General features: G+C 39.9%; 1 protein-coding gene across 4 annotated transcripts in view; it reads right to left on the bottom strand.

Moving 5' to 3' along the window:
- Positions 1–14,755, bottom strand: part of TTC21A (tetratricopeptide repeat domain 21A) — a 63,793-nt gene that overhangs the window by 18,179 nt on the left and 30,859 nt on the right. For all 4 annotated transcript variants that reach the window (XM_045003636.1, XM_045003635.1, XM_045003637.1 and 1 more), the window contains 8 exons: positions 14,319–14,534; positions 10,655–10,893; positions 8,805–8,877; positions 8,490–8,600; positions 8,183–8,321; positions 7,763–7,866; positions 2,751–2,939; positions 1,097–1,207 (listed from right to left, as the gene is read on the bottom strand). In XM_045003636.1, the coding sequence (XP_044859571.1) occupies positions 1,097–1,207; positions 2,751–2,939; positions 7,763–7,866; positions 8,183–8,321; positions 8,490–8,600; positions 8,805–8,877; positions 10,655–10,893; positions 14,319–14,534 (1,182 nt within the window). The remainder of the gene's footprint in view (positions 1–1,096; positions 1,208–2,750; positions 2,940–7,762; positions 7,867–8,182; positions 8,322–8,489; positions 8,601–8,804; positions 8,878–10,654; positions 10,894–14,318; positions 14,535–14,755) is intronic.

The raw sequence follows: 14,755 nt of genomic DNA, 5'->3' as shown, positions 1-14,755 counted from the left end.
CACTGATTGATCCATCACATGGCTAAAACATACACTTCAGTAATAAGGTATACCCTGCTATTCTAGACTGAATCCCACATTCAAGAGTTTTGAGATTCAGAGAAAACCTATAAAGCTGGCAGAGTTGAAGAAGGCTGAAAATGAAGGGGATGGGGAAAGGTAGAAAGAAAAAGGGTAGAAGAAGGGTGAATGTTTATCTGAGTGTTTGCTGCTGGCTTTGTTTTTTCTTGAACTGTTATTTTGAATAATATCGAAGGGTATCTTTCAACATTACGAATTAAAAGACATAATGAAACAAGTAATAATAACCATACAGAATTATCATGTAGTAAACTGCACTTTTGGAGGGGATCCAAACTCATTTTCAGGTGTCCCATTTCATCTACTGACTCAGGGCTTGTCTATCTGGAGGGGAAATGGGCTCTACAAGGGTGTGGTATCTCAGCCACACTAATGTGCTCACATTAATTGATCTGTTTAGACCCTGCTGGTGCACAGGAACATAGTGCTGTTTGAAACAGCACTACATTAAAGCACACTAGGGAACCTTTTAGTGTGCACCAGCAGGGTATACACAGACCACTTAATGTGCAACACATTAGTGCACTTTAGAAATCACCTCTGCTATAGCACATTCATCCACAATGTAAACAAGCCATGTATCCTATTTATATGCAATACAACACTGACATGACACTTAGTGCCATGTGAAACATGGACTGAACTGCAAATCAGAGAAACTTTGCTCTGGGCTAAATTGATAGAAGTATAAGATTACCCTCAAAAAAAGAAAACAAAACACTTCACCATTACTCATAGGTAAGTATATGCTAAATATTTTTTCTGCTCTTATGCAGAATGCTTTTTGGGAGGTATGCATTTGCCTTTCACTTTCCCCTTACCTTCCTTTCCTCTGATTCTTCATGGAAAACGTTTCTTAGTAGATTCAACCTATTTTGCTATCAATTGCAGTGTAGCTTCTTGGACATAAGACATATTAGGCCAATACACAGAGGAATGTCTTTAGAATAGCCTAAACATTGAAAACAAATTCTTTAGTCTGGTCTATAGATGATTAAATTTTACCCATTTATACCATTGTTGCAATTTCATTGCAATTGTCATCTTGAAGAAGCAGAGCACAATGATGTTCACATGACTCGATATCTCCTTGCGCCAAATAAAGACGAGCCAACTGCAATAGTACCTGGGAGAATAAGGACAAGTAATTAAAGAAGGGAAATATTTCAGTGATCAGTGTAATTGATATCGAGAGTCATTTTCTTTTCTTTCTTGATTCAGAATCCTATTTCAGAGATGGAAAAGATTTCAGTGAAGTGACCTCAGAGATAAATTTGTCCCATAATAACATTTACACCATCCTCCTGACAAAGCGGAATGCTCCACACACTAGTATGCTCTTCAGTGCTTTGTCTTGTCTAGTTTTAACTGTCCCAAATGATGGCAATAACATTATTTCTCTTAGAAATAAACAGCTCCAGTTGATGTGGGGCAAAACAGTGACAGAAAAGTCACAGTACATGTCATGCAACCTTTGAAAATGAGTGTGATTTACTCCAGGAAAACATGCATGTTGTTCTCATTTAAATGGAAGTTGCAGATGCTTGATCCTGTGACATGCCTGAGTGCCATCCGCTCCAAGTGAAGTCAGTTGAAGGGGTGACAAAGGGAAGAAGGCTAAGAGGTGACTTGATTACAGTCTATAAGAACCTAAATGGGGTACAAATATTTGATAATTGTTTTTTTAATGTAGCAGAGAAAGGTCTAACATGATCCAATGGCTGGAAGCTGAAGCGAGGCAAATTCAGACTGGAAATAAGGCACACATTTTTAACAATGAGAGTAATTAATCATTGGAATAGTTTACCAAGGGTCATGGTAGATTCTCTATCACTGGCAATTTTTAAACAAGATTGGATGTTTTTCCTAAGAGATCTGCTATAGGAATTATTGTGGGGAAGTTCTATGGTCTGTGTTATAGAGGAGATCAGACTAGATGACAACAGTGGCCCTTTCTGGCCCTGGAATCTATGAAACTATGAAATTGAGTGTGTACAGCATCCCAAAGTTGTGCTCATCACTGCACCCTTCTTGCAGAAAGGGAACATTGGCATCTAACTTGGCAAAATTCCCATGGACTTCAATTGAGGTTCTGCGTGCACAGAGGGAATTCATCATCATATTCAAGGCCATGTTGTACTGCTTAGTGAACCTGAGAATCTAACCCTCAAAATTGTAATGGGAGTTTTGCACATGTAAATCTTATGGGGCTGGGCCCTCTCTTTGTTGCTAATAGAAATATGTGCTTCAGAAGTTTAAGAAAAATGTATAATAGGAAAGGGCTTTTTTTTTCCTGGAGGTAGCAGTTGTCATTTAATTTCTCTTTAAAAAACAACTGGTTTGTTTTGTTTGTTTGTTTGTTTTTATTGTACATGCTCCATGTCTTTTTGTAACTGGATGAATTTTATAAAATAAATAAATGAAAAAGTACTAATAAGAGCCTGGACCAATATTTCCTCCTTGCATGTATTTGTTTTTTTCTGGTTGCTGTTCTGCTGAAATGCATGTTTAAGAATTCACTCACAGTACTTTTTATATTCTAAATATTGAAACATATTTTCATCATACCCCTTAAACAACAAAGTGGCTAACATAACTATTTTTTCAACTTAATGTGCACTGAAAGTATTCTTGAACAGATACTGACTTGGATTTAATACAATACTTACTTTACTATCTGTCTGAGTATAACATAGTGCATCTTTATACCATTTAACAGCTTGTACATAGTCTTTCTCGATTAGGTATTGCTCAGCAAACTGTACGCAGATCAATGATGTCAGCTGCTTCTGAGAAGGGATCAATTCAGGTTGTTCCAGAGGAATACGCTTCAGTATTCTCAACTGTATGTCACAGGCCTTATGGAATAAACAAATATTCGAAGAGAAATTATAACTCAAACAGTAATGGAGTAACTATTTTAAAAGTTTTTCATAATTTTGTTGGGCAGCAGGAGGTCTAAAAATTATACTTGCTAAATTACTTAAGATGTTTCAAAAAGGTTTTTGTTATATTGTAAATCCAATTTTCATTTCATTCTCTGAAGCTACTTTCCTTTTTTAAGGTAATTAGGTTCTCTTAATATTTTGCAATGTTGGATTTTATGTTAGTTGGTTAAATTACTCTTGTTTCTTATAGACTTTTCATTTTCTGGTGCATACAGTTAACTACTGTAGGCAATGGCTTGGTGCATCTTCTCTTTTACCATGTAACAGGTGAATATTCTTAAGGGATGAAATTCATCCATGTTTAGAAAGGCAGCACAAAATCAGTGGGATCTAAGTGGTGGATAGGCCTGTGCTGTCCCTAGCACAGGGGTGAATTTTACCAAAGGCCTATACTTATAGTACCAAATGATTCTAGCTGTAAGTTTGATGGACACATTTTTCTTCAACATAATATATCATAAGAACATATAATTTTATGATAACTGAGATGATTCTTTATGGTGGATTCACTGACTAAGTGGAGATTCCCCATTAATTTTAGACCCACTGATCATGCCAAGGTGCTCAGGGCACTGCCTAATAATTCACAATAACTTTTTAAAATATTATAAGCACACAACAATATAATAAAACCACCTAAAGAAAACAGACAAATAGAAGGAATCGTATATAGAAATAAGGTTATGGGAAAAGATTTTCAATATGGGGCTGATAATGGGGAAAAATATTGGGCCAAATTCTCTGTTTGTGTTATACCACCAAAGAATTTTCCCCATTATCCTATGTTGTTTAAGAGATGGCAGAGTAGGCAAATGGGAATATATTTAATCCCTTATAGCCTGTGACAATAAAATTACAATTGCCTGCCAACCTAAGTCGTAATAGTAGAATCCTTAAGAACTGGGAGGTATTAGAGCATAAATACTAGTTAGGACAAGGCTCAAAAAAGGAGGTAATGAATCTATCCAAGGCCCATAGCAAAATTCCATATTTACTGAAGTGTAAAGTGAATAATTTGAGCTACACAATGACGGTCTGGTTTTCAGAAGAACTGAGCACTACAACTCTGGGTAAAGTCAATGGAAGTTGCAAATGTTCAACATCTCTGAAAAAAGAACAACAACCTTGGAAGAAATGGTTAGTTGCTGTAACTGTGGTCCTTTGAGATGTGATGCAGACATGTATTCCACTTAGGTGTGGGTGTGCCTAGCACACTGGAGCCAGAGAATTTTGCCTAGCAGTACCTGTAGGAAGGCAGTGCTTGTGCCTTGTGGCCATAGCACTTCCCCTGGCTATATGAGGTGGCAAGTCCCAGCCCCCTCAATTCCTTTGCACTGAATTTCAAGAGTATAGACCCTGATTCAGATGGATTGGATTGTGGAATACACGTAGGGTGACCAGACAGCAAGTGTGAAAAATCGGGACAGGTAATAGGAGCCTATATAAGAAAAAGACCCCAAAATCGGGACTGTCCCTATAAAAATCGGGACATCTGGTCACCCTAAAGACACTTCTGCATCACATGTTGAAGAACCACAGTTACAGTAACTGTTTCTTTTTCTTTGAGTAGATTTGTCGTGTATTCCACTTAGGTGACTCACAAGCAGTACCTGCAGGAGATGGGGCCCAGAGTCTACTTAAACATGGACTGCAGAACTGCTCTACCAAAGTTCACATCTGCTCTGGATGCTGCAGTAATGGCATAATCCTTGGTAAACGTATGCACAGATGACTAAGTGGTGGCTCTTCAAATGTCCAATACTGACACATCACTTAAAAATACCATCAGTGTAGCCTGTGTCCTTGTAGAGTGAGCTTGCACCCTTTGAGGGGCATTGCTCATGCTATTTCATATGCAGTCTTGATGCAGGAAGTTATCCACCTGCAGACCATCTGCGAAGAGATTGCCTGTCCCTTCATCCAGTCTGCATACAACACAGACAGACCAGGTGAAGTACGAAATGGTTTAGTCCTGTCCAGGTAAAAGGCGAGGCAGCGCCAGACATCCAGCAAATGAAGATGCTCCTCCTTCAGGGCTGAAGGCGACTTAGGACAGAACTCAGGTAGATACACTGCCTGGTTGAGGTGAAATTAAGACATCACTTTAGATAAAAACTTAGGGTGTGGTTACAAGGTCATTTTGTCTTTAGAGAATTGCATATAAGGAGGCTCTGCCATCAAAGCCTGCAACTGTATGTCAAAGCCAGCAGGAAGAGTCTTTTTACATAGAAAAGAAAAAATGTCTAAAACTCGAACGCAGGTCCCATCAGAGCTACTAAAATCATACTGAGATCTCACAAAGGAACCAGTTTTCTCACTGGTGTGTGGAGACAAAGGCTCCTTTCAAGAACTTTGCTACCATGGCATTCAAAAATACCAACCTCCCCTGGATGAGCAGATGAAATGCCAAAATCTTAGCCAGGTGGACCTTCAAACTGAGTGCAAGACCTGAAGCCTGAAGGTGCAACAAGTACCCCAAAATGTCCTGAATGCCAGTTAACATTAGTTGAACCCTGCCAGACAATGAGCACACTGAAAACATTCCCATTTAGCCAAATGGGTAATGTGGTAGTGGGTTTCCTGTTGTAAAGTAAAACCCATCGAACAGCCTCCAAAATATTGTTCTTCCAACACATTTAACCATGGATCATCCACAAAGTGAGAGAACCGAAGGCAGAATGCAAGATCTGACCATAACACTGAGTAGGGAGATCTGGATGAAGAGGAAGAGATATAGGAGGCCGAATTGATAATACCAGAAGGTTGGAGAATCATTAAGAAAGGGATAGATTAAATCCCAACATAGTGGGAATCATTAAGAAAGGGACAGATAATAAGACAAGAAAATATCATATTGCCTCTATATAAATCCATGGTACGCCCACATCTTATACTACGTGCAGATGTGGTCACCCCATCTCAAAAGAGATATATTGGAATTGGAAAAGGTTCAGAAAAGGGGAACAAAAATTATTGGGGTATGGAATGGCTGCCATACGAGGAGAGATTAATAAGACTGGGACTTTTCAGCATGGAAAAGAGATGACTAAGTGGGGATATGGTAGAGATTTATAAAATCATGACTGGTGTGGAGAAAGTAAATAAGGAAGTGTTATTTACTCCCTCTCACAACACAAGAACTAAGGGCCACCAAATCAAATTAATAGGCAGCAGGAACAAACAAAAGGAAGTATTTTTTCACACAACGCACAGTCAACCTGTGGAACTCCTTGCCAGAGGATGTTGTGAAGGCCAAGACTATAACAGGGTTTAAAAAAACAACTAGATACATTCATGGAGGATAGGTCCATCAATGGTTATCAGCCAGGATTGGCAGAGATGGTGTCCCTAGCCTTTGTTTGCCAGAAGCTGGGAATGGGTGTCAGGGGATGGATCACTTGGTGATTACCTGTTCTGTTCATTCCCTCTGGGGCACCTGGCATCGGCCACTGCTGGAAGACAGGATACTGGGCTAGACAGACCTTTGGTCTGACCCAGTATGGCCGTTCTTATGTTCTTAAGACAACATCAGTGCTGAAGAGTGCACCAGTACCAAGCAGGTCCTTGGTACTGGGCCCGACACTGGCCTCAACTCTGCAGTCTGTGGTGAGGGAGACCAGGCTGCATTGCTGATGGACCCTGAGGCTCTGTGACATGCCCAGATGTTTCCAACAAGGTTGCGGATGCTGTAACCCCAGCAAAGTCCTGGATGAGTGGGAAGTACGGAACCAATAGGCAGAGTAGATCTGCTGCCACCTGGTATGCCACCAGCATGGAAACAGACAATGCTGGCATTAGTATTGTCAATACTGGACTGAACGGAAGCCCCATGACTGGAAGTGGAATCTACGGTATGGACTCTCGCATGTCTCTAATGTGGTACCATGCAGCAGTCCAAAGGATCTGTTCCATCCTGTGTGCTGGCAATAGTACGGTACTGGTCCATACACTTCTTAGATAAAGAGGAAGAGTCTTCATAAGACTTGGAGTGGTCCCAATTGGCTTTATCAGACCTTTTCCTTGGAGCACCTGAGGAGGGCAAATGGATTCTCCATCTCTTGGGAGAGATGCCAGCCCCAGAACATGGAGTGGCATCACTCACCAAGCCCAAAGGCAACCGCCGATCTGACGCAAGCCTCAGTGCCAAAACAGGCCTCCTGGCCTGTTCGGGAGGTGCTTCTTAGGCAAATGGTCTCTAGCCACCTGAGTCCTTTTTGTGAACGATTTACAAACCAAACACTGCTCCTTGACAAGAACCTCACCCAAACAGAGCAAGAACCTTGTGTGGGGACCACTGATCGGGATCGACTGCTCATAAGACAGGTCGCACTTCAACCATGATAAGCGCATCACACAGGCCAAATAACTATACTAACACTAAGTAGGGTACTAACTGACTATACAACTATGTACAGAGAAGACTCTCAGAAACTGAGAAGGGATTGTGAGGTGAAAATCACCCAGAGCTCCAGCTCCAGCCACAGACAGTGAGAAGGAACTGAGGTGGGGTCAGGGTGGTGCCGTCACTTCATATAGCCAGGGGAGGGGCTAAAGCCACAAGGAGTGAGCACTGCGCTCCTACAGGTACTGCTAGGCAAAATTCTGTGGCTTCAGCACCCTAAGCGGGATACACAGCTGCATCTACTCAAAGAAGAACTTAAGCTATTTCTACTGATAAATGATTAGGGAAGATCTCTAGCGTTGTATATGGCTTGTATAACCTCATGAATTACCTTGTTCAAAGTTCCCATCGCTTCTTCTTTTTTATTGTTTTTGTAAACCTTTGCTAGTAAAAGCAAGCTCTTGACATCCTTCATCATGGAAGGCAAGTCATTAACTGAAAGATTAAAAATGGTAATAAGTTATCTCTCTAGTCTGACATTTTTCTGGATATCAGAAACAAGAACTGATATTTGGAGTATATAATGAAGTATTTTTGTGCCACCCACAAATGTGTAAACCAAAGCCTGGGAGAGTGCCCTCATGCAAGGCAATTTAAATATTTATTGGAAGCTTGTGTAAGTGTACTCAGTCTAGAAATATAATTAACAAGAATACTTATTTATGAAGAAATTAATGTTATATACTGTAAATGATTCACAGGCTTTGATCCTATACAGAGCAAAATTAATAGAAAGGATGAATAATGCTACCAGAGTCATGCTCCATAGCTTGATTCAGAACTCTTTCTGCCTTGTTAAACTTCTTGAGTTTGAGGAGGAGTTCAGCAAGATCATGGCACAAGAAGTCCTGCTTACTCATCTTTAGAGCTACTTCATAATAATTAATAGCCTACAAGGAAATTTTAAAATGTCAATATAGTACGCCAAATACAGAATTACAGTAGGTCAAAATGAAACATTCATTTATAACGTCTGTCGTCTATTCAATTTAATTATTTCTCTTTGTTCTTATGATTTAAGTGTTCAATGAATAAAAGAAATCCTTTGTTTTCAAGACCTTGCTATATTGATGAGTTTTCACATATGCTTGTCCAATTTTTCTGGCCAGTGTTGCATCTAAAGGATTCTTTCTTTGAGCTGCTTCGTATACTTCCACAGCTTTGTCTGGCTAAAAGTAAGTGACAGAAGTGGGAGTTATTTTTATGTGTAATATTAGCAATTAGGAATATTTTTGCCAATGATTCAGCAACATTTATTGTATGTTATATAAGTACTAGTTATTAACTGATTATTATTATTTAAATCCAGCTTTTTCAGTTAAATGTATTTTTGTTTGAATTACTACAGATTTATTAAACACATTTATACTAACCTCTTGAATATTCATGTAGGCATCTCCCAAGAGAAGGCTAGTATGAGGACTTGGCAATTGTTCACACAGTTCGCTATAAAAAAAAAGTAAGAACAACATTTAGAATCAAGAAACAATAAGAGACAAATTTTGAAATCTAATGCATGAAATGTAAGAAAAATATATGAACCCTCCAGAAAATAAAGTCAGTTCTGTCATTTAAAAAAACAGAGCAAGAACTTGAGCTGGTGTAAGTCAGAGTAGCTCCAATGACTTCAACAGCCACTGTCCCAAAATGTTTGCACAATCTGAATGAAGACAAGATGCAATATACTGATGCAAGCTAGTGCATCTGGGCAAACATAGTATGTGGCCTGTTTACATGGATTACTCACATTATCAATGAGAAACCACATGCCAAGGTTCAGTTCTCAATATAGAAAAAAAATAATATTCTGAACATCATTTAGTGCATTTCTCTAATGCTTTTAATGTGTATGGAAATTCATTACAATGATTATGTAAAATCTCTTTCAGTTATAAGAGGTGCTGGACTGAGGATTTTGCCATTTGTGTGACAGCAGAAAGCTGTTAAATGAATGATTTATCACTTGGGATATATAATCATTTAATCATAGAATCCTGATGTCTACTTTTATTTTTGTAGGTTCAGATTCTGCCCCCTTTTCTCATTTTGAATAGTATCTTACTCTGAGCCAAACTGTGACCCAGGCAATGGGATGGTATGAGGGAGTGCATGATGCTCCCTCGTGCTCCTGTTGCTATTTACCTTAATCATCATTATTAGCATGGGAGGTGATGCAGGCTAACCATGCAGGTGAGCCAGAGGGAGCAGAGAGCGGTCAGAGCCTTAGCTCTGCTCTCCCAACATGACAAACACTGTGGGTGTGCTTGATGCTTCAGGGAGCATATGCTGCATTGGGTACAGCCTCCATACAGAATGCTCTCTCTGCAAATCACTGTTGCCTGCTCAAGCTGCTCCTGGGGCAACACAGCAAAGCACTGCCCATAACACAGGGCTAATGGCAAAGACATCATTGACCTCTCTGCGAGCAGTCCTATTGACTGAGCGGTCTAATTTTGGAGGAAGGCCATACTCTGTATGAGAGTGACGGAAACTGGCATTTAGTCTTCCCCACTTCAGTTCTTTTCTCCATAAAACGGATGTTATCCAATAGTCAAAATCAGTAAGTATTTTATGTTTCTGATGACAGAAAATTTTTTTTGTCTTCTTTAGCTGAAGATGAAAGCCTCTTTCAATAAAGAAAATGCTAGTTCTGAAATAGAAATATCTGACCCTTAATGCAAATTTTGAGGGAAATATTTACTGTTGGCTAGTGATTAAGTGGCAAATTCTGCCATCCGTACTCACACTGAGTACTAACTTACTCCAAAAATTGATTTTTGTTTTCAGTAGTACCACCTGTGGAGTAAGGCAGTACTCAGGATGAAAAAAGGTGGCACAATCTGACCCCAACTATTTAGCATAATATTTTGTCATAACGTTTGTTTGGTATTTTTAAATATTAATGTATTTCCTTAAGATTCTCAGCTATTTCTAATTTTTTCTCTTTCCTCCAAGATACACAGAGGTCTTGTTATCTTAACAAAAATATGAATGATTATGACAAACAACACTGAAATAAAAAAGTGACTTGTGGAAATGGACCGCGTTTTCTGGATTCACAGTTCTGTACTTTAACTCCTAGACTATGCTTCCAAAAGGCTCTGAAATTGGTTTTGCTCTATATTGTCATCATTTTTTCTGTATATAAAGCCACCATCTTTTTAAAATAAAAATATTTGAAAATGTAAACATTTTTAACAGAATTAATCTTAAACAATATTACCAATAACATCCAATGTATAGTCTCTTATCCTTCCGTATCTGAAGGTATATCTGAGCCATCTTTTCTTTAACCTCAGTATAATATGGCTGGCTTGGGGTGATATTTCTCAGCATGCTTAGCGCTATTTCCACTTCCCCTTTACTGAGAGCCAAATCTACATTAGCAACAGTGATGCGGATTTCCTCTGGAGTTCCACTAACTTCATGAATGGCATCCTGCATAATTTTAGTAGCTTCATGCTGGAATATTAAAAAATAAGTAAACTTGTAACTAAATTACTCTATTACTGTCAAAGGGTTAGCTGGTGCAAAATGTATTTCATTTTAAAGCAGTTGGGCTTGCCAAACCCATTTTCATTTCAGATTCAACTGGAGGTTCAATTGAATCCAAAACCCTAATATTGCAAACAGTGTGACCATTACTTTTCTTTTCATGCTAATCAGTTTTCATGCTAATCATGCTTCACAGTTCCCTTTTGTTTCCCCTGTCTGTTTGTTGTATCCATATATTCAGTCTTGTACTTAGATTGCAAGCCAGGGCCGCCCAGAGGATTCCGGGGGCCTGGGGTCTTCGGCGGCGGGGGGCCCCCACTTCGGCAGTAATTCGGCGGCGGGGGGTCCTTCTGCTCCGGGATCCGCCGCCAAAGTGCCCTGAAGACCCGCAGCGGGGACCCCCGCCGCCGAATTACCACCGAAGCGGGACCCGGCACTTCGACGGCGGGTCCCGCTTTGGCGGTAATTCGGCAGCGGGGGGTTCCCCGCCACTGAAGACCCAGAGCAGAAGCAGCTCTGGGGGCCTGGGCCCTGCGAGAGTTTTCTGGGGCCCCTGGAGCAAGTGAAGGACCCCGCTCCAGGGGCCCTGAAAAACTCTCATGGGGGCCCCTGCGGGGCCCGGGGCAAATTGCCCCACTTGCCCCCCACTCTGGGTGGCCCTGTTGCAAGCTCCTCGGGGCATGTACTATCTTTTGGTTGTGTGTTTGTACAGTGCTTACTACAGTGGGATTCTGGTCTATGACTGGTGTCTCTAGGCACTACTGCAATACAAATAAAGAACAGTGTGATGCTTTAAAGTCTGACAGCATGCAATGGTATACCTGGCATTGAATAAAAGTGTTTCCTTAAGCAAAAAAGAGAACTATTGATAAAGTTTAGGATTTATTCAGCTAATTTATAACTGAGTAACTTGAATGTTTGTGATATATTCTATTTTTTAAATTTACTATATATAAGCAATAGTTATCTCCTTTGTAAATTATGTAACTATTTCAGACAATATGTGCTAGCTACCTTTGAATAGCAGACACCAACTTGAAAGTAGGTTATTTAGTGGAAATATTCAACCTAATTCCCTTTTATTTGGAGATGCTTTATTTCAATTAACCAATTTGTCCCAACTCTAATGGCAAACTTTCTCATGAGCAATATATATTTTAATTGGCAAGAGAGGGAATCTTCAGCACTTCACAACTGCATAGACTAATTCTCCATGAGGAGTCAAGAATGACACTGGAAGCTGTTGGTGCTATTATTACCCAAGGAAAAAAGGCACCAACAAATCATGAGACTTTCTTCGTTGTCTATTCTCCTGATTTTGTTAAGAGTGTCAGAATGCAGTTCATTTTGGATTTATTGCAGTTGCCACATATCTCAGTTAAATAACTGATGACAAGTTTTAATACACATAATTTAATGAGCACTACAGGGGATCTGAGTTACTACAGAGAATTCTTTCCTGGGTGCTGGCTGGTGAGTCTTGCCCACATGCTCAGGGTTTAACTGATCACCATATTTGGGGTCGGGAAGGAATTTTCCTCCAGGGCAGATTGGCAGAGGCCCTGGAGGTTTTTAGCCTTCCTCTGCAGCATGGGGCACGGGTCACTTGCTGGAGGATTCACTGCAGCTTGAGGTCTTCAAACCACAATTTGAAGACTTCAATAACTCGAACATAGGTTAGGCGTTTGTTACAAGAGTGGGTGGGTGAGATTCTGTGGCCTGCATTGTGCAGGAGGTCAGACTAGATGATCATAACGGTTCCTTCTGACCTTAAAGTCTATGAGTCTATGAGGACACACTATGGACTATGCCCAAAGGAGTGCACATTCTAATCACTTGATTCCAAGCAGGGGCGGCTCTAGGTATTTTGCCGCCCCAAGCACTGCAGGCAGGCTGCCCTCGGCGGCTTGCCTGAGGGAGGTCCCCGGTCCCGCGGATTCGGTGGCATGCCTGCGGGAGGTCGGCCGAAGCGGCGGGACCAGCGGACCCTCCGCAGGCACGCCACCAAAGGCAACCTGCCTGCCGCCCTCATGGCGACCAGCAGAGCGCCCCCCGCAGCTTGCCATTCCAAGCACGCGCTTGGCGTGCTGGTGCCTGGAGCCGTCCCTGATTCCAAGAAATTCTGAGTGCCTACAGTTCACACTAAAGTGAAAGGCATGTCTCAGGATCAGGCTCTAGACTAAGTTGAGGACAATGTATACACACATAATACACAAGATGACAGATATACTACTGTTTCCAGTTAGTATAGGTATTTTAAATTTGAAATTATGAATTAAAATGTACCATGCAATTTTTGTTTCTAGTTAGAACTACAAATGGCCTTTTTTGAATGACTACTTATTGTGGGAATATTTAAATAGCCTTATGAGGGTGAGATGGAAAGTTTTAGTCACACAACTTCTCAGCTATTAGTTGTAGGATCCATATATAAAACTTGTTTGCATATATATAAAACCCCTTGTTATTTTATACTGTCTGTTCTATGTAGTGAAGTACTTAGTATGTATGGTATACTACACTCAATATGGGTGAAATCCTGGCTCCATTGCAGTCAATGGCAAAACTCCAATTAATTTCACCCAGTATGTTAGGGGAAACCACTACAATGTTGGCATATTCTGTATAAACACATGTTTTCAGATTAATTGCCATCAAGTAGCTCGCAAGTAGTCTAGAGGACAATATTATTACATACAATAATAACATAATATATAGTGGATAACTGATAAAGTAAATATCAACTATCCCCTCAGTGACATTTGGAATCATCTTCATTGTATTGCTAAGGAACGGGGCAATTTTCATAGCCTAATGAAGTTATGAGCCTAATGAGACACTTGGACTAACTTTACAGTTCCTAAAATGTACAGAGTATAGTCACATCATATAAAATATATGAGGAACTTGCTATAACAAATGGACTGTATACCAAAAGGACTTCTTCTTTGAAGAGTATTTACAACTGTGCTGTTGGGTTCAAAATCCCTATAGTTTGAAAAATTAAGACTCTTTCACTGCGTAAGAAAAGTATAGTTCACCCTCAAAACTGCTTAGGGAGGCCCAAGACTGATTCTATACCTTCTTCTAGATGTCTCATTTTCCGACAAAGTCAGACACAGACTAGACCCAGAAAGGCCTCCTATGGGTCAATTTACAATCATAAAATATCATATCTGCCTAATGAATTTCACAACATCTTTCAAGAGATATTTTAATCTAAATTACAAATCATTCTTGTTGTGCTCTATTAATGTATGGCCAGTTTAGTTTTCCTTACCGAGTTTCATTACTCTAGATTTGCCTAATCAGAATGGCTCTTGACTTTTTAATTAAAAAATTATTTATAACATTCTCCTTACTGAAAATGTAGTTTATATTCAACTTCTTACCAGTTCCCCATTGAGTCGAAGTGCTTCTGCAAGTTCCAGATATATGGACACCCGTTCACTGGTTGTTATACTGGTACCAAGGATTTTTTTACTTTCACCTTTCTTCATATAAGGTAAACTGATAATCATTTTTAAAATTTTTATGGCTTCTGGATAATCTCCTACTTTATTCAGTGCTCTGGCCTTGATGAAGTGATACAGTGGATAATCACGAACCTGACAAAAGTAGTAAGTATATGCTGTATGAGCATGATAAAAATTCAGTTACTTTGCAACCAGAGCCAGATACTGCAACGATTACTTATGCAAGTACTCGAAGTCTATTCTCATGTCATGAAACCAATACTGTGGAATTGTCAAGTGCACTGAAACCACTTTGACTTGGAACACTAACTAGATGTCCTTCTGATATAGATAAATTGCTCTCAACTCAAGAA

The sequence above is a fragment of the Mauremys mutica genome, chromosome 2 (genome assembly GCF_020497125.1).
Source record: "Mauremys mutica isolate MM-2020 ecotype Southern chromosome 2, ASM2049712v1, whole genome shotgun sequence".
NCBI lineage: Eukaryota > Metazoa > Chordata > Testudines > Geoemydidae > Mauremys > Mauremys mutica.
This window is presented reverse-complemented; position numbering and strand designations above follow the sequence as displayed.